At 68.2% G+C, this 24294-nt stretch overlaps 1 protein-coding gene across 5 annotated transcripts in view; it reads left to right on the top strand.

The window, feature by feature from the left end:
- ARHGAP23 (Rho GTPase activating protein 23) overlaps positions 1 to 24294 on the top strand; it is a 38681-nt gene that overhangs the window by 2142 nt on the left and 12245 nt on the right. For 3 of the 5 annotated variants that reach the window (XM_054224686.1, XM_054224689.1, XM_054224690.1), the window contains exons 1-6: positions 4420 to 4594; positions 18487 to 18666; positions 22233 to 22257; positions 23143 to 23235; positions 23649 to 23727; positions 24035 to 24089. In XM_054224686.1, coding sequence (XP_054080661.1) covers positions 4544 to 4594; positions 18487 to 18666; positions 22233 to 22257; positions 23143 to 23235; positions 23649 to 23727; positions 24035 to 24089 — 483 coding nt within the window. In that variant the 5' untranslated portion in view covers positions 4420 to 4543. Of the gene's footprint in view, positions 1 to 4419; positions 4595 to 18486; positions 18667 to 21620; positions 21911 to 22232; positions 22258 to 23142; positions 23236 to 23648; positions 23728 to 24034; positions 24090 to 24294 lie in introns of those variants that run through there. The other 2 variants (XM_054224687.1, XM_054224688.1) reach the window with 2 other exon arrangements.

Below are 24294 nucleotides of genomic sequence, written 5' to 3'. Positions count from 1 at the left end.
CTCAAGATGGCTTCGCTCCGCGGTGGCTGCCGAGAGGGGAGAGGAGCCCGGGGCCGGGAGGGGTCTGCCGGGGGCCGGGAGGGTGCTGAGCGCGGGGGCGAGCACCGGCTTTGCCGCCCGTGCCTCGGCGAGCGGGGTCTGCGTGAGACCCCCCCCCCCGCCCCGGTGGCGTCCCTGTCCCCAACCCCGCTGCCACGGGCAGGGCACGGTCCCGCTCCGGCCTCGGGGAAGGTGCGACCGAGCGGTGCCACCGCCGTGCCCTGCCCCGACGCCGCTGCCCCTCCGGCCCCGCTCCCGCGCCCTGCTTTTGCTTTTCTTCGGCTTAATTCGGAGGATTAGGTTAAAACCCCACCGCCCGGCCGGGATTCCCCTCTCGCTCCCTTTGTCTGCGGCTCGGAAGCGGCTCGGCAGGGAGCGGCGGCGCGGGCGGGCGGGCGGGGGGCTCGCCGCCCCCCGGCTTCGCGTCTGCGGCTGCCGGGATTTGGGGCGGGGGGGGATGGTGGTGGTGGTGGAGGGGGGGCGGGTTGAGATGTGATGGGTCTTCTCCGCTAAAGCGGGCAGGGCGGGCAGCGGGGGGGCGGCTGCCTTGGCGGCGGGAGGGTGATTTTCGGGTGGATGGTTGTGGAATGGGGTGTGGGGGGTGCGGCGGTGGCAGCTCGGGGACGCCCTGCCAGGGTGGTGTGTGCCGCCCTGGCCCTGCGCAGGGGGACGGAGGAGCCGGCTGTCCCCGGGGGGCTGCAGACAGGGTCTCGGTGCTGGGGTGGGGCCGGGGGAGACAAAGAGGGCTGGGGGGAGGGAGGGAGCGTGGGCTGGCTGGGTGCGTGGTGGCACCCCGCTCCTTGGGGACCCCCGAGGGAAAGCTGCCGCGGGGATGGAGCTGGGGTTTGGGGGCTCTCCTTGAGCCTCCCCCCCCCCCAAGACCGTGCACCCCAGAACGGGGGTCATCCCTCGCCGGGGATGGCTGCTTCTCCCTGACCTCGCGTGAGGGCTCATCACACAGAGCGAGGGTCGGGGCCGCTGTGGCCAGCTCAGGTTGTGTCGCCTCCCTTGTGAGGGTGGCACTGGGGAGGCCACGCAGGGACGCAGGAGTCCTGGGGTCCGTGTCCGGGTCCTGCCGGCAGTGGCTCCTCTGTGCCAGGCTCCCGGCTGGCCTGGGGGGGCTGCCGGAGGGTGTTCAGGCAGGACGTGGCCCTGTGTCCCCTCGTGTGGGGACACAACAAGGAGGACCCCCAGGAGCCAGGTGGAGAATGGAAGCGGGTGGCTGGTGGGCACAGCTGGGGGAGGCTCCGCTCCTTCCCATTAACCAGCCCCTGGGAAAGGCTGGATGTTGGTCGGGTCCATCCTTGATGCCAGACCCGGCTGGAGGCGACATTTCCTGGAAAGTCCCTCTGGAGAGTGGCTGCGGTGGAGCCGGCTGGGCTGGCACGTCCTGCGGCGGCCCGGCCGGGTGAGGGCAGAGGGCGGCCGTCCATCACATCCCGCCAGGACCCGGGGCTGGGAGGTGGGCAGTGCAGGGGGGCTGGGGACGGGGGGACCCGCTGCAGGGCCGGGGGGTGCTGAGTGTGGGAGGAGGGTGGCCGGAGACAGGCTGCGGGCGTCCGGCTGCGTCCTCATGGAGAGGAAATGTCCCGTCACTCGCATCCGACTGTTTGTTCCCTCCAGCTGCTGGGACCGGTGTTCCGAGGCTGGGGACAGCGGTGGTGGCAGCGCTCCCGTGGGTCCCCCTCGGGGGCTGGCACCAGAGCACGGGATCCACCATCCCACCCCCCTGTTGCTGTGGGTGCTGGACCCCAGGGCGGCTGTTCCAGCATCCTGGGATGGCCGGCTGTACTGTCCACCTGCGGTTGTGTCTGCAGCTGCCTGTGAGGCGTGCGGAGGGTCAGCGGAGCCACGGGGCACGAGGGACGTGCCCATGAGCAGGATCGGGCCCCGTGGCCCCTCTCCAGCCCCGAGTTCCCAGCACTTCCGCGGCGGTGGCCGACGGCCGGATCATTTATTTTTTCTGGTGGTGCTGAGGTTTCTCCAGGCGCCCGGAGGAAGTCGTTGTTGACACAGACTTTCTTAATTGTGTCACGGAAAACTTGCGCTGGGCGGCCGGGTCTGCGCTGGGTGGCACAGGCTGGCGTCCCCGGGGCGTCCCCCGCAAGCCCTGGGTGCGGGCAGGGAAGGGGCTGCTCAGGAGGGGCTCGGCGAGCAGGTGGGGGTCGGCACTGTCCTGGGCACGGCGTGGATGTGCCGGAGCCCTTGGCACGAGCCCCTGGGCTGCACCGTGTGTCCGGCGCTGGCCTGGCACGAGCGGGAGGTTGTGTGTCCCCAGCGTCCTCCCTGCGGATTTACGCCTGCGAGCGGCCGAGCCCCCACCGCTCGCCCCGTGCATGGAGCCCTGTCCTTAATTGGGGCTGGGGTGAGGATGGTGATGCCCACCGGCAGCGGAGGAGTCACCTCAGGGTGTCGTGGTGGGATTCTGGGAGACCATCCCCCTGAATCCAACCCCCGTTGGGTTCATCCCCGTTGGCCCCTGGCCAAACCCCGGCTCCGTGGCTGTCCGTGCTCCCATCCGTGCGTCCCCGCAGGCAGTGGCCGGCATTCCTCCCTGGTTTCCTGCGTCTCCTCCAGCTTTCCCGTCACATGCGGCTCCGTTTCCCCTCCGACGTTGCCCCCTAGCACCCCAGGGCCGGCCATGGCTCCCGGCTGTGCCCGCCCCGTGCCTCGGCTGAGCCTGCAGTGACTCAGGGCTCGTGCCGCGGCGGCGTGGCCACCTGCAGCCACCGAAGCGCCTTTGAGGAGCCGTTTGCACCCCAAGACTCAGGTGTGGGAGTTAATTTACTCGGCGGCTGCTTAATGACGGCTTCGGGATGCTCTTCTGCAGTCCAAGCGGTCTGAGCCGGGCCAGGCCCTGTCCGGCTGTCCCTGTCCCTCTGTCCGCCAGGCTCCCTCCGTCCGTCCTGCTGTTTCCCGTCTTCGCCGTTTCCTTTCCCCATGGGTCTGTGTCAGCCTTTGTCCCTCCGTCAGCCCCAACCCGGGTGTTTCCGTCCCCGTGTCTGCCTGTGCCAGTCCCCGTCAGCCCTGTCCCCCTGTCCTGGCGTTTCCTGTCCGTGTGTCCGGCCGTGCTCCTCCTCCCACATCGCCTGGCCTCAGCCTTGCCCTGCCGGTCCCCGTCCGGCTGTCCCTGTCCTGCTGTCCCTCTGCCACTCCCTGTGTGCCCATCCTGGTCGGTTCTGCTCCCAGTCCACGTCCCTCTGGCCTGGCTTACCCTGCGCTGGGTGTCCCCTCCCTGTCCCTGTCCTGGTCCAAGGGTGTCCAACCGCTATCCTGGTTCCTGGATGTGTTTTTTGCCTTGTCCCGGTCCCTGAATGTCCCTTGCTTGGTCCTGGTCCCAAGGTATCCCTAAGTGTCCCTTCCCTGGTTCCAGTCCCTGGCTGTCCCTTGTCTGGTCCCTGGGCATCCCCTGCCTATCGCTGGGTGTCCCATCCCTGTCCCGGTCCCCGGATGTCCCTTGCCTGGTCCTGGTCCCTGTGTGTCCCCTACCCATCCCTGGGTGTCCCATCCCTGTCCCAGTCCCCAGATGTCCCTTGTCTTGTCCCTGGGTGTCCCCTACCCATCCCTGAGTGTCCCATCCCTGTCCCAGTCCCTGTCTGTCCCTTGCCTGGTCCTGGGTGTCCTCTACCCATCCCTGTCCCAGTCCCAGTCCCTGTCTGTCCCTTGTCTTGTCACTGGATGTTCCCTACCCATCCCTGAGTGTCCCATCGCTGTCCCAGTCCCTGTCTGTCCCTTGTCTTGTCCCTGTGTGTCCCCTACCCATCCCTGAGTGTCCCATCCCTGTCCCAGTCCCTGTCTGTCCCTTGTTTTGTTCCTGGGTGTCCCTACCCATCCCTGGGTGTCCCATCCCTGTTCCAGTCCCCAGATGTCCCTTGTCTTGTCCCTGGGTGTCCCCTACCCATCCCTGGGTGTCCCATCCCCGTCCCGGTCCCCGGATGTCCCTTGCCTGGTCCTGGGTGTCCCCTACCCATCCCTGGGTGTCCCATCCCTGTCCCAGTCCCCGGATGTCCCTTGTCTTGTCCCTGGGTGTCCCCTACCCATCCCTGGGTGTCCCATCCCTGTCCCAGTCCCTGTCTGTCCCTTGTTTTGTCCCTGGGTGTCCCCTACCCATCCCTGAGTGTCCCATCCCCGTCCTGGTCCCCGGCTGTCCCTTGCCTGGTCCTGGGTGTCTCCTGCCCATCCCGGTCCCCGGCTGTCCCCCTCCTCTGCCCGCTCTGGTCCCCGTCCCGGTCCCCGTCGCGGCGGTGCCCGGGTGCCGGTGCCCGCGGTGCCCCCGCCGGGGCGGGCCGTGCCGAGCCGGGCCCCGCCCGCTCCCGCCCGCCGCCGCGGGCGCCCGGAGGAGGCGGAGCCGCAACCGGGGCCGGGGCCGGCCCAGCCCCAACCGAGCCGTGCCGAGCCCCGCCGGACCGCGTCGTGCCGGGCCGGGCCGTACCGGACCGGACCCCGCCGAGCCGGGCTGAGTCGAGCCGGGCCGGGCCGAGCCGAACCCGGCCGCCGCGCCCCGATGAATGGGATCGCCTTCTGCCTGGTCGGGATCCCGCCGCCCGCCCCCGCGGTGAGCGGCGCTGGGGGGACGGGGGAGGCTGCGGGAGCGGGGGACTGGGGGAACTGGGGGTACTGGGGGCGCGGGGAGCAGGGACCGGGGGAACTGGGAGATACTGGGGTTGTGGGGAGCTGGGAGATACTGGGGGCGCGGGGAGCAGGGACCGGGGGAACTGGGAGATACTGGGGTTGTGGGGAGCAGGGACTGGGGGAGCCAGGAGATACTGGGGGCACAGGGAACTGGGAGATACTGGGGTTGTGGGGAGCAGAGACCGGGAGAACTGAGAGATACTGGGGGCACAGGGAGCAGGGACTGGGGGAGCTGGGAGATACTGGGGGCACGGAGAACTGGGAGATATTGGGGTTGTGGGGAGCAGGAACCAGGGGAGCTGGGAGATACTGGGGATGCAGGGAGTGGGGACTGGGGGAGCCGGGAGATACTGGGGGCGCTGGCAGTGCTGAGCTGTGCGTGGCGCTGAGGGCTGGCAGCGGGCCTGGGTGATGCCCGGGTTCCTTGGGGACCGTGGGCACCCCCAGGACGGGACGGGGACCGGGGCAGAGCCGGCACCCTGAGGTTGGGGGCAGCAGGGCCGGAGGGGTCTGGCCACCCACGCAGGGCTGCGTGCCACGGGCAATGCTGGCTGCAGTGGCTCGTCCCCGGTGCCCAGCCGGGGTGGTGTCGTGGCAGGGCGGTGGGGCTGAGGCGCCCAGATCTGTCCGTGGGGCTGGAGGCGAGACCCTGGGGCTGGGCTGCCCCTTCTCCAGGATGAGACCCGCAAACACCCACGCGTGTTTACTCCGAAACTCCCGGCTGGGCTGTCTCCTTGTGGGTCCGGCTGCTCCGTCCCTGCCAGCTCCCGGCACCGGGCAGGCAGCAAATCCCCCCCAGCGTGCCCACAGCCCCTCGAGGTCGTGTTCTGCCCCTACGTGGCTCCCCCAGCTCCGAGCAGCCCCCAGCCTTGAAGCAGTGTGGGTATTTGCAGCGTGGCCGACCCATGACACGGGCACCGGCGTCGCGCGGCGGTGCCGGACTGGAGGGCGCTGGGGCGATTCCTGTCTCCCTTGGGAGCTGCGTGGTGCCAAGGAAGGCCAGCCCGGCTGCCGGCTAAAACCCTATTTCCTGCCCGTTTTGTGCCAAATCCCAGCCAAGGCGTTGGGTGGGGATGGGGACGGCGCTGGGGGACGTGTGGCCGGGGTCCGGGGGGGGGGAACAGGCCGGGGTAGCGCCCGGGCGGGGATGTGGCCGCGGCGTGGGACTGGCACAACGCCTGCTAATTTGAGCAGAGGTTGCACGTCCTCGCCCCAGAGCTGAATTTGGCCTCTGTTCCTCAGTTCCTGGTTATTTGAACTCGGCTTCCCCGGCCCGGCGATGGGGCTAATAACCGGCCTCAAAGGATTAATTGGGGTGTGCGAAATGGTTCAGATATGAGGAGTGCTGCTCGTTGCAGCGGCTGAGCATTAATCATGGTTTCTCCTCAGATTCCTCCCTGCTTACTCCGTACCGCCGAGCGCCAGCGTTCGGATTTTCGGGGTGGATTTCCAATCTCGAAATCTGCCCCTTCTGCTTCGTTTTGGGGTGAAATGTGCCTTCCTGGGGGGCAGCGCCGGGAGCGTGGGGGCTCCGCTCAGTGCCCGCCTCTGCCCCCCGCTCGCTGGGTGACTTGGGGCACTGGGCGACTTGGGGGGAGTTGTTGAACCGCCGCTGCCTCCCCCCGCGCCTCCGGGGAGGACGGCGGTGAGGAAGGCGCTTTGCAGTCCTCCGGTGAGGATTTTGTGCTGCGTAAGCAGAAATCCCGCCCGACGGCCGCCCCCGGGGCTGCGTGGCAGGGGCTGCGCCCCACCGTCCCCAAGCCTTTGGCCGGTGGCTTCTGCCCTCGTCCCCGCGTGGCTGCCGCCTCTGTCCCTATTTACCGCCGCTCCTCAGCAAATTGAGTTTCTTAATGCCTTGTTTTTTTTTTTTTTTTTTTCTTTTCTTCTTTCTTTCTGAACCCTGAACTTGAAAGACAGGAAAAGCCTGTGCTTGGGGCTGCTGCCGCAATCCCGCCTTGCAAGCGTGAAACCTGGCACCGGCTCGGGGCACTCGGCGCGATGCTGTGCTGGGGTCCGGCTGGTGGCAGCGGGGGGTTTTTTTAGGAGCCGCGGGTCCCCGGCTGCGCGGAGGGCTTCGGCCTCGCCGCCGCTGCGGTTTTAACCTTGACGCCTATCACGCGCTGTGCCCGGCCGGGAGCTCTGGCACCCGTCCCTCGTGCCGCGGGGGGCACTGCTGGGTGATATGTGGTGTCCTAACCCCCCCCCCGGGGCTGGCAGCACTGCCCGGGTGCCATCATCGGCAGCGCCGAAGGCCAAGGAACCACTGCCGGGTGTTATTTAGGGCTCGGGGTCTGCGGTCTCCGGGGGTTGATGTTGCAAGGCTGGCAGGGGGGACAGCTCTTGGTTTGGCTTGGGAGGTGGGGGCTGGCTCGTGTGCCCCCCATAGGGTGTGGGGGCTGCGTGACCGGGTCCCGGCAGTGCTTGGAGTTGGCGGCCAGGGCTTCTCCCCGGTTTGTGCAGAGCCACTCTCTGGGAGAAAACACTGAGGGATGGGGGGGTCATAGTGGGAAGCCGCTGAGCCCCAGGGATGGTCTTTTATTCTCCTTAAAGGGGGAAAAAAAAGATTAGGTTTCAAGTCGGTGCCGCCCCATTAATAAACCAAGTTTGTCTTCAGCAGGCAGCAAGACCCGATTTAAAAAGGAATGGAGATAGATGACCTATTTTAAGCTCTCAAGTTGGAAAATATCGACCTGGCTGCCTGCAGGCCGCGAGCGGCGGGGCCGGCTGCGTGAGCCGAGCCGTGCCGCGCCGCGCCGCCTGCTCCCAAAACCCGTCTGGCTTTCCAGGAGCCAGCCCGGCTTGGGATGGATGCCCCAGGTTGCAAACCAGGGTGGCAGCTTCAAACCTGCCGCCGACCTCCTGGCCACATCCCAACCGTCTCCGGCGCTGGCTCAGCGCACCCGAAGCGGCTGACTCCTTTTTCCGCGGCTGCTTATCCCCAGGATTTCATTAAGTCTTCCCTAATTGCCTTCTCGGGCCGTGCCGCGGCGCGCACACCTCCGCCGACGTGGCTGCGTGTCGCAAGACCCGTGGCGTCGCGGTGCGGAGGGTCGGTGTCGGTGCCGTCGCCACGGCGGGAGTCGGCGGTGTGTCCGGCGGGTTTGGGCTCTGCCGTGCAAAGCCACCGGGTCCCCAAACCCTGGGAGCAAGTTGATTTCCCAGGGTGGGAGGATGCCGGGAATGGGGGGGTGGGTCCCGCTCCCCGGCCGTGCTGGGAAAGTGGGAGCTGGGAGGTAGAAGGCAAAGCTGGAGCTGGGCTCTCCCCCGGGAAAGGAGGTGGAAACTGGGTTGAGAGTCGTGGCGAAGTGGCTGAAATGAAACACAGGGACTGATCCTGCTCTTGTCCTGGGACCCAGCGGGGTCCCCCCCCTGCACCTGCCAGCGCTTGGAGACCCCCGTTGCAGCAGGATGGAGCCGGGGGTGCAATGAGCTGATCCCGACCCGGGGTAGGGAGTAGGTTCCTGCCATAATTCCCAAGCCTGGCCCCTGGCACAGCCCCAGGGGGCTGTGTCACCCCTCCACGGGCAGCCAGGTGGGGCTCAGGGCTGTGGGGACCCCCCCTGCCCTGCCGCCTGTGGGGCAGCACCGGCTCTGCCTTAAAACACCCACCGTCGGTGGCACCCGCAGACCTGCCACCGCGCACCTGGGGTGCAGGCGTGGGGGTGCCTGCACCAGCCGTGTGTGTGTGTCGTCCCCGCCCCCCCCCCACCGGCCAAGCCACCCCGATGGCAACAGAGGGTCCCTTGATGGGTCCGAGCGCGTGGGGCAGCCCCGGGGCGGGTGGGACGGAGCCCGGTGGCTGCGGGGGACAATCGCGCTATTGTGGCGCATAGTGGGCTCTTTTTGTGCCCTGCGAGGCGGGGGGCCGGGCTGCGGTGGCAGCGCTTTCGGGGTGAAGCGTGGTCCGCGCCGGGGCTGGCGGTGACGGGTGTGACAACCAGCAGCGGGACACTGGTGTCCCAGGGTTGGGGGGGGGCAGTGATGGAGGGCAGACGGGCTGGCCGTTTGGCTTGTGGAGGCGTGTGGGCTGCGGAAAAAATGTCGTAAAAAGCCATCAGGTGTCGGTGGTGGGGCTGCAGCGGGGCAGGGGGTGCTGCGGGAGCAGGGCTGTCCCCAAAACCGCGTCCCCAAAGCTGCCTCCTGTCCTTGCCGTGGCCGGAGGGAGGCTCAGGACCCCCCTTGGCTTTTTATTGCCAGCGAGGGGTGCAGGATTTGGCGCTCCTGTGAATCCCCCCATCCGAGCGTCGCCCACCCCTGCGCACCCTCCCAGCCCTCAGGTCCACGGGCAGCATCCCATGGAGGTGTCCCACCTGTGCGAGGGGGGTCCCCCACGTGTGCCGGGGGGTTCACGGCCACGGCCCCCACCCCGGGCCCCCGGCCTTGAGCGAGGCAGGGGCTGGAAGGAGCAGGCAGCCTTCCCCTGACCTCCCCGGGTAGGATTTTTCCGCCGCGGAGAAGCGGGAGCAGAGCGCAAGGTGCCTCTCGGAGCCGCCGGAGGAAATGGCTCATTGTTAGCCCGGCTGAAAAAAAAAAAGAGACCCAAAAAATTGCAATAATGAGGCCAGCTTCTATTTGAAGGTTTCCATGGGAAAAACAGGAAACGGAATCCTGTTACTTTTCTAGGGCTCGCTGCCGATAACGCCGTTTTTAGGACAGGGCAGAGAATGAGGAGGAGGAGCTGGGGAGGAAGGCAGCGAGCCCTCGTCCCCCCTGCTCGGTGGCTCGGTCTCGCTTCCTCCTGGGCTGGGAGATAAAACTCCTCCTCGGTGTCGCTGTGGCCGGTGTTTCTGGTGTGCGGGGGCCATCAGCCACGTCCCCGCTGAGCTCCGGCCTGCTGTGGCTCCGGCGTGTGTCCCCAGCCCTTGTCCCCTCCTGGGAGCCACCTCCCCTGCTGGCACTGTGTGTTAAGGATGAGCCGTGTCACCTAGGGACCTGCGGCACCCGGCAGGGAGGGCATGGAGGGGGCTGGTGCAGGGGATGCCACGGGGCATTGCCACGGGATGGTGGCACCGTCAGTGCCATAGGGAGCTGCTGCGTTAACAGGGGACACAACGTCCCCAAATCCACCTCTGACTGTCCCAGCTGGCGGAGCTGCCCCGGGATGTGGCCCTGGGAAGCCGTGGGCATCCCTTGGCCCTGCAGGTCCGTCCCTGCCGGGTGCCCAGGGTGGGCTCTCGCAGGCAGAGCGCGGCGCTGGGCGTTCGGTGGGGCTGAGATGGAGCCGCGTCCTGCCCCGGCATCGTGACGCGTGAGCGGAGGTGGCACGTGAGCCGGCAGCGTGGGCAGGCTCCACGTGTGCGTACTCGCATGGATGTGGTGGCATCAGCCTGCGTTACGGCTACGGGTACGGCTGGGAACGGGGATGGTCCTGCCCCGGGAGCTCAACCAGGGATGCCAGCAGCAGTGGGGACCAGCACGGGCAAGGCCACGTGGCCGGAGAGCCACGGTGGGCACCATGGTGAGGAGAAGTCAGGAAAGGGGACAAGGCTCACAGGCTGCGTTCCCAAATTCCTCTCGATGTGGCACCAGGGTCAGCCGGCTGGATGAGCCGGAGCCCTCTGGAGCCGCCACTTTGAGACACGGCAGGAGCGAGAGCCCCGCGGAGCTGGAGCTGGTGGCCCCGGGGTGCAGGGAGCTCAGTTTGGTCACGGGAGGGGACGGAGCCAAGCGGGGACCCGGGTGCGGGCTGACACCGGGGCTGCGAAGGAGACGCTGTCAAGATAAAAGTTTGCGTTGGGAAGGAACAAGGCGATTTCCTTCCCCGTGTTAACACCCAAACTGGAGCGGGAGGAATGTCAGAGAGCCAGTTTGCGGCTCCTCCGGCCTCCCGGCCGCTTGGCTTCTCTTTGGCACTTGGCTTGGTGTCACCTGAGCAGTGTCACCCTCCTCCCGGCCACTTCGGGTGATGGGGACGTGGGTGGGGGTCCCCGGCCGGGCGGGTGGCTCTGGTGTGGGGTGGGATTTGGCAGCGGGTCAAGCCGTGCCCTTGGCGGTGCCCATGTGGCCGCTCGGTGCTGCCAGCCCCGTGTCTCCCAGGGGAGCCCAGTCCTGTGCCGTCCCCGGGACTGGCCGTGAGGATGGAGACCCCACACCCGCGTTCGAGCCGTGGGTCCCGGTGGCTGTCTCCGGTTCCCCCGCGAGGCCCGTGGCACAGCGGGTGCTGCGAGCGGCTCGGTGGGCGTTTGGGTGCTGCCGAAAGCCGGGCGGTTGTGAGGCCACTGGGACAAGAGGAGACTGTTGGGCATCTTCATGGATGCTCAGAGCAAACCCTGCCGGTGTCGCCCATCCCCACAGCCAGAAGCCAGCCCTGGGGTTCCTGCCCTGCCCACGGGGCTCGTCCCACGGATGGTTCATCCATCCCGGTCAGTCCCTGCCCAGGCTGGGACGTGGCACGGGGGCTGCTGGCAACGAGGGGGGGGGGTGTTACTGGGAGGTGCTTGGGGGGTTTCTCTCCATCGCCGAGGTGTTGCTGCCTCCCGCTCCCAGTGCTGCTGCTCCCGCGTGGGATGTGCATCACCTCCCCAGCGGCCCCCAGCCCACCTCCCTCCCGCTCCCGGGGGGATGCAGCCGTGCCATGCCGGGGTGTCCTGGGGGGATGCAGCCGCGCCGTGCCGGGGTGTCCCGGGGGGTCGGTGGGGGGCACGCGCCGTCTGTGCGCGAGCCAGCAAGCACACCCCCAAATCCCCGCTGAGCTGCAAAGCTCCTCAGCCCTGGTTTGGGTTAAAGAGAATTAAAATGCTTTCTCCTGCGGGGCGGTAATCCCGGAGGCAGGGGCACGGCCAGGCGAGATGCCCGGCTGCTCCCGGTGCGGTCACCTGCGTTCTGCACCCCCCCTTCTCCTGCCACCGCGTCCCCCGGGACAGGCCGTGCCGCCGGAGCATCCCTGCTTTGCCGGTGGCACGGGGGTGGGCGCAGGCAGCCCCAGCCCACAGGGAAGCGTCGGTCTCGGCTGCCTTTGGGGTGCTGCCTCCCCAGGTGCTGCCGGAGCTGGCCTGGACCGAGGGGTGCGAGTGAGACCCCCATCCCCCCCCAGGGACCCGCCGCAGGTGGGAGCCGGCACCGGCTTTGCCATATAAGGGCTGGAAATCGGTTATTGTCTCAACACGGCTTTCTCCTCCCCTGAAAATCCTATTAAAACCTCATTTTTCTGACCCTAATCTCAGCTCGCCGTTCGGGAGGGATTAGTGTTTGTCCCCCCCCTGGGCCCAGCGCCGGAGAAACCTCCTTCCCGCGCAGAAAGCGGGCCGGAGGAGGGAGGTGGGGGCCGAGCCCAGCACGCCGTGGTGGCGGCAGGACGGGCAGCTGCCTGTCCCTCTGTCCTCTGTTCCTGCCCGAAGCGTGACGTTATCCGCGCTGCGTGCCAGGGGCTGCGATGGCCGCGCTGGCAGGGACCCACGGCCGCAGCTGGCGGGGCCAGGACACGGTGGTGGTGGTGGGGGGGTGTGTGTGTTCACCCCCCAGCCGGGACCACCGGGTCCATCCTGGGGGTGCCACCGGGGTCTGAACAGGGTGGGAGAGCTCCGGGAGCAGCAGGGCAGGGGGTGCAAAATGTGGTGAGCCCCCTCCCCCCCGCCCCGGGTAAAGGCAGCGGTGCCCAGGGTGCTCCCTGCTCCTCCGTGCCTCAGTTTCCCTGCAGGTCTGGCTGGGGGTGCGGGCAGGGAGGGGATGCCGGCAGAGGGCCCCGCAGGCCGGTGGCAGCGTGGGCGCATGCACGGGTGGGTGCATGTCCCCCGTCCTCCCCCCCCGCCCCCCGTCACCGACGCCTGCGCGCCCGCCCCGGCGTGCCGGCAGCGGCGGCGGTGCATGCCGGGAGCGCGGCTGCCTTCCCCCTTGCTCCTGTTTGGCCGCGTATTTAGGACACTCCTGTGCAAAACACAAGTATTTTGGAAGGCGTCCAGGCGCGCTCGCATTCCTCGGGGTGGAATCTGCCCCCGCGAACGCTGCCTGACCTTTCCCGCTTTGGGCTGCGGGAACAATCCTGGGGCCCGTTCTCCCCTTGACACCCCCCCAGGACCCCCCGGGGGCTGGGGACCCCTCCTCCAGCACCCCCAGGCTGCTGGGGCAGCTGCCAGGGAAGGTGGGAGTGGAGGTGGCAGGATGAGACCCCGCCGCCCCCAGGGCAGCCAGTGCTGCCCTGGTACCCCCGGCTGGAGCCCACCCGCCTGCGCAGGCTGCGCTCCCCCCTCCCCGATTTCAGCTGGGGGGCGAAGCCCCCCCGGGAGCTGCTGGCACCGCAGCTGTGCCAGCCCCGTCCCGCCGCCCCGGCCGGGCAGCTCTGCCTGCTGGGACACGCCGGCACCTCCGCAGGCTGCCTGTCCCCAGGCGGGGACGCGGGGCTGGCCCCGGGATGGCTCCCATGGGAGACCCCCGGCACACGCACCAGGTGACATCAGGGTGGCTCGGGGGACGACCCCGGGGAGGAAGGCGATGGCAGGGATTTGGGTCCCACGTTTCCTTGTGCCAGTTTCTCCCTGGGCTGCCAGTGCGGAGGCACCGGGACGGTGTCATGGGGTGTGCTGTGCTGGGGGTGTACAGCCAGGTCCCTGGGGACACAGCTGCCACCGAGCCAGTTGAGCCGCCTCCCTGGCAGGGCTCGGGGCAGGCGCTGGGGCTGTTTTGGGGCAGATCCGTGGCACCTTGGCCAGGGTAGACGCTGGGGACGTGCTGAACGCTGAAGCACTGCCACCATGCAGGGGTTCTGTGTGGCATCGCACCCTGGGCACTGTCCCCTCACTGGTGTCTGGTGCCAGCCACCAGCCTGGTGGCTGCGGGAAGTGGGTGCCTGCCATCGGGACCGAGGGGCCGGTCCCGCTCTGGTGGGGCGGAGGGGGGCAGAGGAGAGGAGGGGGCCGCGGCCGGCCCCAAGACTGCGGGCTGCAATCTCAGCAATGCCCGGCATTTCCCCGGCGTGGCCGCACGTGCCTCTCCTCGGCCTCCAGCACGGCAGGAATGCGGCGTGGGACCCCCTCCAGCGGGGACGGGGACAGGCAGGGCAGGGGGACGCTGCCCACCCACAGCCCCTGCCCGGGTTGGGTGCTCGCGGGCGCCAGGCTCACCAAGGTGATGCTCTTTTCCTTATTCCACCCATATTTTGGCCACCGCGGTGGAGAGCGGCTCGGGGGGCACAAAGCGGGGCTGGGGAAGGGTGATTTGTCCCCCTGGAGCAGCGGGAGCCCCCCTGGCACCGGTGACAAGGGCCGTTTGCTGTCCCCGCTTGTGGGCTCAACACTGGGGAGCCAGGATTGAACCGTGGGGGCTGGTGGCTCCGTGCCCAGGGGACAACAGGGACCCGCCATGTGCGTCTGCAGCCCTCGGTGTCCCCCGAAATGGCAGATGGGGCTGGGAGCCGGGGGTGTCTTGGTTCAGCTCCCGGTGGGAAGTGTCTTTGGAGCCACTGTCCTTTGCCACAGGCACTGAGCAGGGGGGTCGGAGGGGCTGCGTCGGTCCCTGGGGGGCTGTGTTGGTCCCTGGGGGGTTGTGTTGGTCCCTGGGGGGCTGCGTTGGTCCCTGGGGCGTTGTGTTGGTCCCCAAGGGGCTGTGGCGGTCCCCAGGGTGCTGCGCCAGCGGAGCCTGGGGCTGGATGTGTGTCCCCACTGCACGGGCTCTGCTGGGCGCCGGGGACAGGGAGGGGACGAGGGGCGTCTCGGAGCCCCCACTGGCTCCCCCCCCCTTGCAGAGCCCCACGGTGGCTCCTCTCCTGCCTGAGCAGGGGTGACATTTGCCACACCCCCAGGCTGTCCCCCTCCCTGTCCCCGGCATCGCCCGGTGCCCTGCGGAGAGCGAGCGGAGGAAGGAAGGAAGGGGCCGGGAGGAGGGAGAGGAGGAAGCGGGGAGGGTGGGATGCTGCCCGGGGTGATGGAGTAAGAAGTGGGTGGATTAAAAAGAAAAAAAGGGGGAAGAAGAAAAAAAAAAAAAAAAAAAAAAAAAGAAAAGAGAGAAAGAAAAAAGGGAAAGTCCGGGCGAAGTGACACCGCAGGCGGCGGGGGGCTGGCTCGGCGCGGTGGGCTGGGCACGCTGATCCCTGCCAGCAGCTGGGGCCCCAGCACAACTGGGGTGTGCGGCCGCCCGCCCTCCGTCCATCCCTCCATCCGTCTGTCCCACCCTCCGTCCATCGCTCCATCCCACCCTCCCTCCATCGCTCCATCCCACCCTCCCTCCATCCCTCCATCCCAGCGTGGCGCGGGTGGCTGGCGGGGGGCCGGCTGCCGCCCCTCGCGCCGGGGCTGTGTCGCTCGCAGGGGGTGTGAGCAAAGCGAGCGTGCGAGAGCATCGCCGGGCCGGGAGCACCGCACATCGCCCCAGCCATGCGAGACGGCGCAGCTGGCCCCGTGGCCCCCCCGGTAGCCGGCCGCCGCCGCCGAGCTGCCCCACTCCAGGGGCAAAACCAGTGAAGGCGACGGTGAGCCCATGGCTGTGCCGGCCGCCGGCTGAGAGCCCGAAGCCAGACCCGGACCATGGTGGAGGAGAGCATGGGCGGAGGGGAGCGGGGGTCCCGGCGGGTGCTGCGGGGTCCCCCCCGGCCCCCCTCGGCCCCCAGCCCGGTGGCGGTGGTGAGGAAGGGGCTGTGGAGCGTGGAGCGAGCCGGTAAGGGCTGGCGCCTGGAGCGCGCCATCGGGGTGGACTGCAGCTTGCCCGAGCCCCGCTGCATCTGGCTGAGCAGCCTGCGCCGGTACGCCGCAGCCCCCCCGGAGCACCGCTGGCCCCCGGCCCCCCGGCACGGCTGCGCACCCCACCGCACCGAGAAATGCCGCCGGGTGAGAACCGTGTGCCAGAGAAGCTGGGTGTCGCACCTTGTTTATGGTGGTGGTGGGGGGGATGCTTTGCAGGGGAGGGCAGGGGATGGGGGGGCTCCCCCAGTGCTGGGGGGCTGGTGGGGCTGGGTAAGGGGCGGCCCGGGGCTGTCACAGCTCCTGGGCAGCGGTGTGTCCCCTTTGTCCCCTCCCGTGCTGGAAGGAGGGCTGGGGTCGGGGCTCCGGGGTCCTGCTGGTGGCCGTGAAGGCAGGGCTGGCAGCTCCCCGGTGCTTTGCTCCCGTGCCCGGCCGGGGGGCCAGATCCTGCCCCCAGGGTGCAGGGAAAACTCTCCTGTGTTCCGCAGGAGTGGGACACTGGTGGGAGCCTCCCATCCCATCGTGTTCCCCGTGGGGGGAGAGAGGCGGCACGGTGACCCGGGGTACAGGTGACACCTGTGCTGGGGGGCAAGGGACCTCGCAGGGCTGTCTGAGTTGGGGGGGGGGGTCTATGCCCAGCTCTGGGCAGCCCCCCATCCTCCCGCAGCCCTTGTGGGACGGGGGGGCTTGGGGGAGCCGGGCTAACAGGCAGGATTCAGGCGGTGGGAGCGCAGCGGAAAACAACCGGGCTGAGGTTAAAATAAAGCCAAAAAAGCTGGGAGGTGACTGGCCCCCCGGGGACGGGGGGGACGACACAGGGGACAAATGGCAAATCAGTTGTTGACCCCGCTGCCACGGGGGGAGCGGGAGCATCTTTGGGGCTGCGAGCCAGCGTGTGGGGGGGGGGAGACAGACGGACAACGTCCGAGCCCACAGCCGGGGGTTTTGCAGCCCAAAAAGCGCCACCGAAGCAGGGTGGGCGAAGAAGGGAAACTGAGGCACGGCGGGCCGGGAGGGTTGGCTTTTGCCCACCCCTCCCTCCCCCTTTTGCAGGGTCTCTCTGCGGCGGGTGATTTCCCCCGTCGTGGGGGGGCGGGGGGGGGGGCAGGTGTCAGGCCGCTGTGTCCCCCCGGGGGATGGGAGCGTTCCCAAGCGATCCCTCCTCCGCCCTGAGTTATGGAAGCTTGGGATGGAGACGGAAAAAAGACCAGGGGACCGTTGATGCTGTACCGGGTACACCGCAGCTGGGGGACGTGTCCCCATGTCACGGGCGCGCCGGAGCCGTGGCCACGGCTCCGGCGCGCCCGTGACACGGGGACACGTCCCCCATCCCTGCGGCTGGGCGCTGCCGTCGGTGTCTCCAAACCCATCCTATCCTTTTCGGAGGGCTTGTCCGTGCCGGTTAAAATCAGCGGGGCACATTCAGCTGTCAGCTTATAAAAATAATCCGGGCGAGCCGGCGGCCCGACACAATGGAGGGCGCAGATGGGGACAGGCGCCCGAGCGCGCGCCCGGGATGCTCCCGGCCTCGGGGCGAAGGGATGGCGGGGGTGGGGGGCGGGGGGGGATGTCCCTGGGGGGAGCGTGGGGTCCCCGTTGCCATCTGGTTTTGGGTCACCGGACAGGGTTTGAGTGGTGGAGGGAGGGTTTGGGGGCGAGGGGGGGGGAGTTTTGCCCCCTGTGTGGGGCTGTGGTGGGGTTTTCTGGCTCTCCTGTGCCGGCATCGGGAGCGTGGCCGCTCTCTTTATGTTTTGGGATATCTGCGGTGTCCGCCGGCACCCGAAACCCTTGGACTGCCCCCGCCCCATCTCCCGTCCCCCGTCCCCCCCCCAGGTTTGCTCCGGGGGTGATGGAGCGGGTCCGCGGGTGCTGTGCCAGGGCGATGCTTCGTGGGCTGTAGTGCCGGAGCCGTGCCCTCACCAACACGGACCGTATCCCGAGGGGACGGGACCACCCCCAGCCCCCCCCCAGCCCCACCTGCAGCCGGACCCCATGCGGGACGTGCCGGTAAAGGGGGTGCAGCCCAACCCCCCCCCCCTTCCCCCCCCAACACGAGCTGCCGTCAGATTTTCCCCACCGGCGGCGAAAAGGCCCACTCAGCACAGGCGCAGACAAAGGCTTTTTGTGCCTCGTCCCTTTGTGCGTCCCTCTGCCTCCCCGCTCCCCAGCCAGCGCTTCCACCGAGACGGCGCCTGAATTTTAACACCCTCGCCCCGGGACGGGCTGACTCCGGCTGAGGAAGGAGACGGTGCTCGGGCCAGGATCCCGATGGATCCCCTCCTGCCCGGCTCCCTGTCCCTGCCCGCTCCCAGGCTGCCGATTCCTCCGGTTTTAGCGGAGCTCGGTGCTGCCAGGGCATCAGGCAGGACCCTCTGCCCGCTTTGGCCACGGGGATGCTCCGGACTCGGCATGGTGGATGCGCAGCCAGATGTGCAGCCAGATGTGCAGCCACGGCGACCGGCAACATCCCTCACCGGCGCTGCGCTAAACCCTCCCGACCTCAGCCGAGGTGTCGGGACTCCTGCTGTCTCTCCAAGCTCCCTGCCTGGGTGCCAGGCGAGACGCCCGCAGCTACTCCGGGCTCTGCCATGGTCCCGTTTTCCTCCCCTCCTCCCCCCCGACATCGGCACCATCGGCTGCGGGATGGAGCCACGTCCCTCTTGGCCCCGGTTGCTGCTCCAGGCAGCGTCCCAAGCCAGAGCCCAACGCGGTGCCAGGTCCCTGCCCTGTCTCGGGAAGCATCACTCATCCAGCCGCCTCCCGGCCGGCTCTTTCCGGCTTGCCCGAGGTTGTTACCGCGGCGTCATCGGAAGGGGACCTTTTGTCCCCAACTCTCCCATCCGCCCCCATCTCTCCTCCTCCCGCGCTGCCTCCTGGGTCCCATCCAGACCCCCAGGCACAGCTGATTTCCCCCCTCCTTTTTTTTTTTTTTTTTTTTTTTTTTTTATTAAATTTCCTCTCCGTGCGTCTTTTCCCAACAGGTCCCGCACGAGGAGTCTCAGGGGATGCTGGTGGGGTGGTTTTGGGGGGCTGGAATTTGCTGCTGGGCGTAGGGAGGGGGTTCTGAGAGGCGGAGTGACTTTTCCAGCAGATTTCCACACCCCCCACCCCCAGCACAGGGCTTTGAGGGGGCTGGTGGGGGGGCTGACCGCCTGCCTGCATCCCCCCTCCTCCCCAGAAGTGACATCTTCCTCCTCGTCCCCTGCAGCCAACGCCGGGCCGGAGAGATGGGGCGTCCCCGAATGCCAACGCGCCCCCGGAGGGGCCCTTCCCCTGGGTGGGCCCGAAGACGGTGGTGCTGCGGAAGAGCTCGCAGGGGGGGTTCGGCTTCACCCTCCGCCACTTCATCGTCTACCCCCCGGAGTCGGCGGTGCATTCCACCACCAAGGTAGGGCTGGGAGCTGGAGGCGGGCGGGCGGCGGGGGCACAGGGACCCCCAGAGCTGCTGGAGCGGGGCGCGGAGGTGCCGAGGTTGGATGCGGGATGCTTGTATGTGGGCTGGGGGGGCGGGTTCTGGGGAGCCATGGAGTGGACCATCCATGGCCTGCCTTTTTGGGGTGGACGGCCCCGGGATGGAGGAGCCCGTGGAGCTGTGGGGAGACGTGCTCTGAGCGAGGAGCGAGTCGGTCGTGTCCCTGGAGATGTCCCAGAGCCTTTCTGGCGGGGGACGCAGATGTCTGTGGGAACGGAGAGAATCCCTCAGCTCCAAACGGCGGCGCCGGTGTTCCCGGGAACAGCAGGAAAAGGCACTTCAGAGCCCCCGAGGCCAGGGGGAGGCTCGGCACGGCGGGACGTCGCTGGAGCCGAAGTGCCACACGTGGGCACCATGAAGCCAAGCCTGGGAGCAGGTGCTTTGGAGGATGCTGTTCGATCCCGTCATCACATCCCTCCTCCTCCTCCTCCTCCTCCTCTGACCAGCATCGGCTCGTCCCCTCCAGCACCGGGGAGTGCCAGCAGGTCGTCACCCGGCGAGGGACACGTCCCCGGCCCCACCGGTGCCCGCTGCCTCTAGTGCAGTGGATTTTTGCTCCCAGTTTCCTGGCTGTCAGCGGGAGGCTTCGGGCTGGATCTGCTCTGGGACCTGGTGGCAACAACCGTGTCTTGGCTCAGCTGCAGCCGGACCCTTCCCAGGTGCTGCTTTTTGGGGAGGAACCAACCCCTGGCTTGGCCATCGCCTCCTGCGCCCTCTGAGCCGTCGAGAAGTCCCAATCCCGGCAGCACCTTTTCCCTCTGGGATGGAGGGACCCTGCGAAACCACCAGCAGCTTCCAGCGTGGACTGTGCCCTCTGCTTTCCTGCCGTGCCGGCTCCGGGCCCCCACGGTCTGAAACCCCCCTCTCGCCCCGGTTTCTGCAGCGGCAGCTTTGTGCGGATGAAGGGAGAAGTCTCTGGGAGCCGCGTGGTCCGTCGCAGCCCTTTCCCCGCTCCGGCGTGGGCAGACCTGGATGCTCCCATCGCCTCCAGAGCTTTGCAGCTTCCCACGGCTCTGGCTGCCCCACGGCACCGCTGCCCCAGGGGCCGGCGTCGGCTGCCTCCTCCCCGCAGGCGGGGAACGTGGGAAGTGAGTCACAGGGTGGGGAGAGGCGACTCGCCGGAGTCCCCGCGCGACGTCCTCCGTCACCGCGCTTTTCCCAGGCTCCCGATTCTGCTTCCCCCAATCCTTCCTGCCCACACTTTCCTGCCTGCACCGGGAACACGGACCTGAACCGTTGCCGGCAGCGTGGCTCTGCAAAGGAGCTTCCATAGAATCGTTTATATGGAAAAGACCTTTAAGATCATCAAGTCCAACCGTTACCCAGCACTGCCAAGGCCACCTGCGACCCACGTCTACAGGGCTCTTAAATCCCTCCAGGGATGGCGATTCCACCACTGCCCTGGGCAGCCTCTTCCAATGCTTGACGACCATTTTCATGAAGAAATCTTTTCCTAATATCCGATCTAAGCCTCTCCTGACGCGACTTGAGGCTGTTTCTTCTTGTCCTACCCAGTACTGGGGGACAATCACTTCCATAGTTCTGCTGGCCACACTATTGCTGACATAGTCCGCCTTGGCCACCTGGGCACACTGCAGGCTCATACGCAGCTGGTTGTCGACCAACACCCCCAGGTCCTTTTCTGCTGGAAAGCTGCTTTCCAGCGACTCTTCCCCCAGCCTGTGGCGTCCATGGGGTTGTTGTGACCCAAGTGCTGGGCCTGGCACTTGGCCTTGTTGAACCTCACACCATTGGCCTCATCCCGTGGATCCAGCCTGTCCAGATCCCTCTGTAGATCCTTCAAGCAGATCAACACTCCCACTCCAAACCATCTGCAGACTTACTGAGGGTGCACTTGATCCCCTCACCCAGATCATCGATAAGATATTAAGCAGAGCTGGCGCCAGCACCGAGCCCTGGGGAGCACCACTGGTGGCCGGCCGCCAACTGGGTTGAACTCCGTTCACCACGTTTCATCCTGGGGATGGCCCGAACCTGCTCCGAACCATCCCGCTCGCTTCCACCTCTCCACCGCCCTCCTGAGACATCCTCCAAGAGCCGGGGACTGGTCCTGCCCTGCGGCGCTGGGCACCGGGGCTGAGCCCCGCCAGGGCGGGCGCACACAGGGCCGCGTGGGAAGGAGCCGGATCAGCGCCGGGAGGCGGAGATGCTCTTGCAAAGGGGCTGGGAATAGTTCCTGGCACCGCGGGGCTGAGCCCGAGCTGGCGCTGCCCGGGCCGGCGGGGCAGGGTGCGGTGCGGCTGTCTCAGCACCCGTGGGTGCCGGCGGGCGGCCAGGTCCGGGGGCTGAGTTTCGGTGGGGTTGACTCAGCGGGGAGGGTGACGGCGGAGCTGCCTTCGCCGCGCCAGGCTTTGGCACCGCTGCGCCCAGCCCTGGCACCGCCGGGCTGCCCCGGGGGCTGGGAAGGGCTCTGGGGTGCCGCAGGGCGAGGAGGGGCAGGGAGAGGGGCGAGTCCGTGCCTCCAGGGGCCCTCGCTGGCCCCACGCTCCTGCAGTGGCACCGCGGCAGCCACTCGGTGCACGGGCAATGGTGCCGGCCATGCGCCGAGGCCGTGGGACGTGGCTTTTCCTTCCCGTCGTGGAGCGATGCCTCCAGCCCCTTCCTCCTCCTCCTCATGGGGAATGTCACTCCGTCATGACAGAGCGTGGTCCCTTCCCAGCACCCCGGAGGGACCTGCCCACCCTGGGGACATCGGGGCTGTGTCCTGCCCCAGCTCGGGCACCCCCCGGGCAGCGTGGCTCTGCCGGGGGCGTCCCCATGGGAGGATGTGGGGGACGAGGGCAGGAGCCCATGGACACAGTGGGAATGGAGCCGTGTGGCTCCCAGTGCTGTCCCCTGCCCGTGGCCGGGGAGGGGCTGCCAGGACCCCTCCGCCACCCCCCCTGCAGTGCCCGCCGCAGCCCTGGCAGCCTGCCCCATGCTGAATAATTGCAGGGCTAAATATAGCTGCGCTGGTGGCCGGTGCCCCTCCGAGGACGCCTGCGCAAAACTGTCCCCTTCCCGGGGGTCCCTGCCACCGGGACCCGCTGCCCGGGCGCTGCGGTGGCATGGGTGACAGCGGGCACCTCCGTCCCTCCCCTGGGACCCCACTGCAGGGGCTCAGGCTCTCCACAGCCAGGCTCAGTGGCCCAGGAGAAGGGTGAGGTGCCACCACGGGGCTGGCTGTGCCCCTTCCCGCTCCCCTGCCCCAAAACCGGCCCCTTCCCCGGCAGCTGGGCACGGGGGGCTGCGGCGGGACCCCCTCCCTGCCCGCCGGCGGGGCTGCGCGGGCGGCACGGACGGATCCGGTGTCGGAGGGTAATTTTAGCCGGGGGCGGCAGAGGGCAGAGGGACGCGCAGGTCCCGCGAGGGGCTTCGTGGGTCTGGCACCTCTCCGGTCCCCCGCCAGTCCCCCGCCAGTCCCCCCGCCCCGGCTGCCCTGGCCCGGCCACCAGATAAATGATTTTCTCTTCTTTTGGCAGGAGGAGGAGAACGGGAACCGAGCAGGTGAGCACTGGCGCTGCGCCGCCTTGGGGACCCGTGGGGACTCCCCGCTCAGGGCGATGTCACCACCCGAATTGGTGGGCACAGGGGACACGCGGCTGTCACAGGTCGCAGTGGGTGTTGTGCTTGGGGGATGCTGTCCCCCATCTCCACTGGCTGGCAACGTGGCCCTAAATATCAGCTGGCGGTGAAGCGGCGCGGTCTTCGGTGGCACTTGGTGCAGCAGACGGGCTCGGTGTCCCCAAAGCCCTTGGGAGGTTCACTGGACCTCGCGCCCAGGGGGGGGTCTGTCCCAAAGCTGGAGGGGCTGTGGCATGGCCAGCACCGGCCCCCCGCGGCTCGGCTGAGCGCGGGGTGTTTGGGGACGGGGACACAGCCCCGCTCTCCTCCCGGAGGCTGACGGTGACGTGAGCGAATGTGAAGGCGTCAGAACGGATCGGCACGCCGGCAGCGTGACGAGGCGCCGGGGCTGCGGTCCCCGGGGGCTGGGCTGGATGCGGGCGGCAGCGGCCAGACCTGGCACCCGGAGCCCGTTGGCACTGGCGGGGGGGGGGGGGGACACTGGCCTCGCTCCAGGAGGTCCCCGGGGGATTCAGCATCCCTTGTTGGCATCATCCCTCTGCCATCCTTCCACCGCCCCCCCCGGCCCACCCGCCCTCCGGTTTCTTGCAGCCCCCGATGGCTTTTGCTCTTGCACAGAGCCACAGACCCCTGGGGAGCAGCCACGGCTGGGGGAGGTGGGTGCCGGGGGGCTCCACAGGTCGCGCTGTGGGCAGGGCTGGCGCACGTGGGCTTGGGGAGGCGAGGAGGGTGCCACCAGGGACCTTCTTGCCGTGGGATGGGCCAGCCATGCCGACGGCTCCCTGACGCTCTGTCCCTGGGGAGCAGGTCCCCCCCGGAGCCGCCTGGAGCCCATGGACACCATCTTCGTGAAGAACGTGCGGGAGGACGGGCCGGCACACCAGGCTGGGCTGCACACCGGTGAGCGGGGGGGGCGCGGGGGGCGGCCGGGCTGGCGGCGTCTCAGAGCTGGAGATGGCTCCGGGCTCCTCGCGGGATGCACGTGATGCCCTGACTCCTCTGCCGGGGCCTTTCTTGCTTGTTTTGCTCTTTTTCTTGCGTTCCCTCTTCCCCCCGCTCCCCCCCCCAGCACTGCAGGGTCTCTGCTCTCTTGTCCCTGGCCTGGGATGGATGCTCAGAGCAGCATTGGGGTCCCCATGGGTTACCTGGCTTTGGGGTCCCCACGGCTCCCCTTGCCACACAGGATGGGGCTCTACCCATGGCAGAAGCCCTGGCCTTGTTCAAACCCTGCTGTGAGCGACCGTGGGGACAGCCAGGTGCCACCACCCCCCAGCTGAGCTGCGGTGACACTGTCTTCTCCCCACGCTCTGCAGGGGACCGTCTGGTCAAGGTGAATGGGGAGAGCATCATCGGGAAAACCTACTCGCAGGTCATCGCGCTGATCCAGAACAGGTGAGTCCCCTTCCCGGGGCTGGGAGGAGCGCGGGGACGGGCAGAGCCGGCGAGGTGACATGGAGGGGACACGTCGCAGCAGGCGCTGTCCCCCTGGGTGTCACCAGGGCCGGCAGGAGCGGTGGTGAGTCACTTGGGCGCCCGAAGGCAGCGGTGCTGCAGGGGACCAGGGACAGGCAGTGACGTGCTGTGACCGTCACACGGGGATGGGGACGTTCATCCCCTCATTGGGATGGGATTGGTCTCCCTGGGGGCAGGCGGGGACTGACCCCGGCCACCCTGACCCCTCTGTCCCCTCTCCCCGCAGTGATGATGTGCTGGAGCTCTCCATCATGCCCAAGGACGAGGACATCCTCCAGCTGGTGAGTTTGCCGGGCAGGTGCTGGGGACCGGGATCGGGTTCCCCGGCATGGCTTTCCCGGGATGTGCTGGCATTCCTTCCCCACCAAACCTGAGGGGCTGGTGTGTCCCTGCCCACGCTCCTCCGGTGGGGGTGGCCAAGTGGCCCTATCTGGCTGTGGACACATGGGGACGCTTGGGGACAGGGTCCCACCAGCATCCCTGGAG

The sequence above is a fragment of the Rissa tridactyla genome, chromosome 19, assembly GCF_028500815.1.
Source record: "Rissa tridactyla isolate bRisTri1 chromosome 19, bRisTri1.patW.cur.20221130, whole genome shotgun sequence".
NCBI classification, from domain to species: domain Eukaryota; kingdom Metazoa; phylum Chordata; class Aves; order Charadriiformes; family Laridae; genus Rissa; species Rissa tridactyla.
Note: the sequence above shows the minus strand (reverse complement) of the source record. Positions and strands in the feature narration are given on the sequence as shown.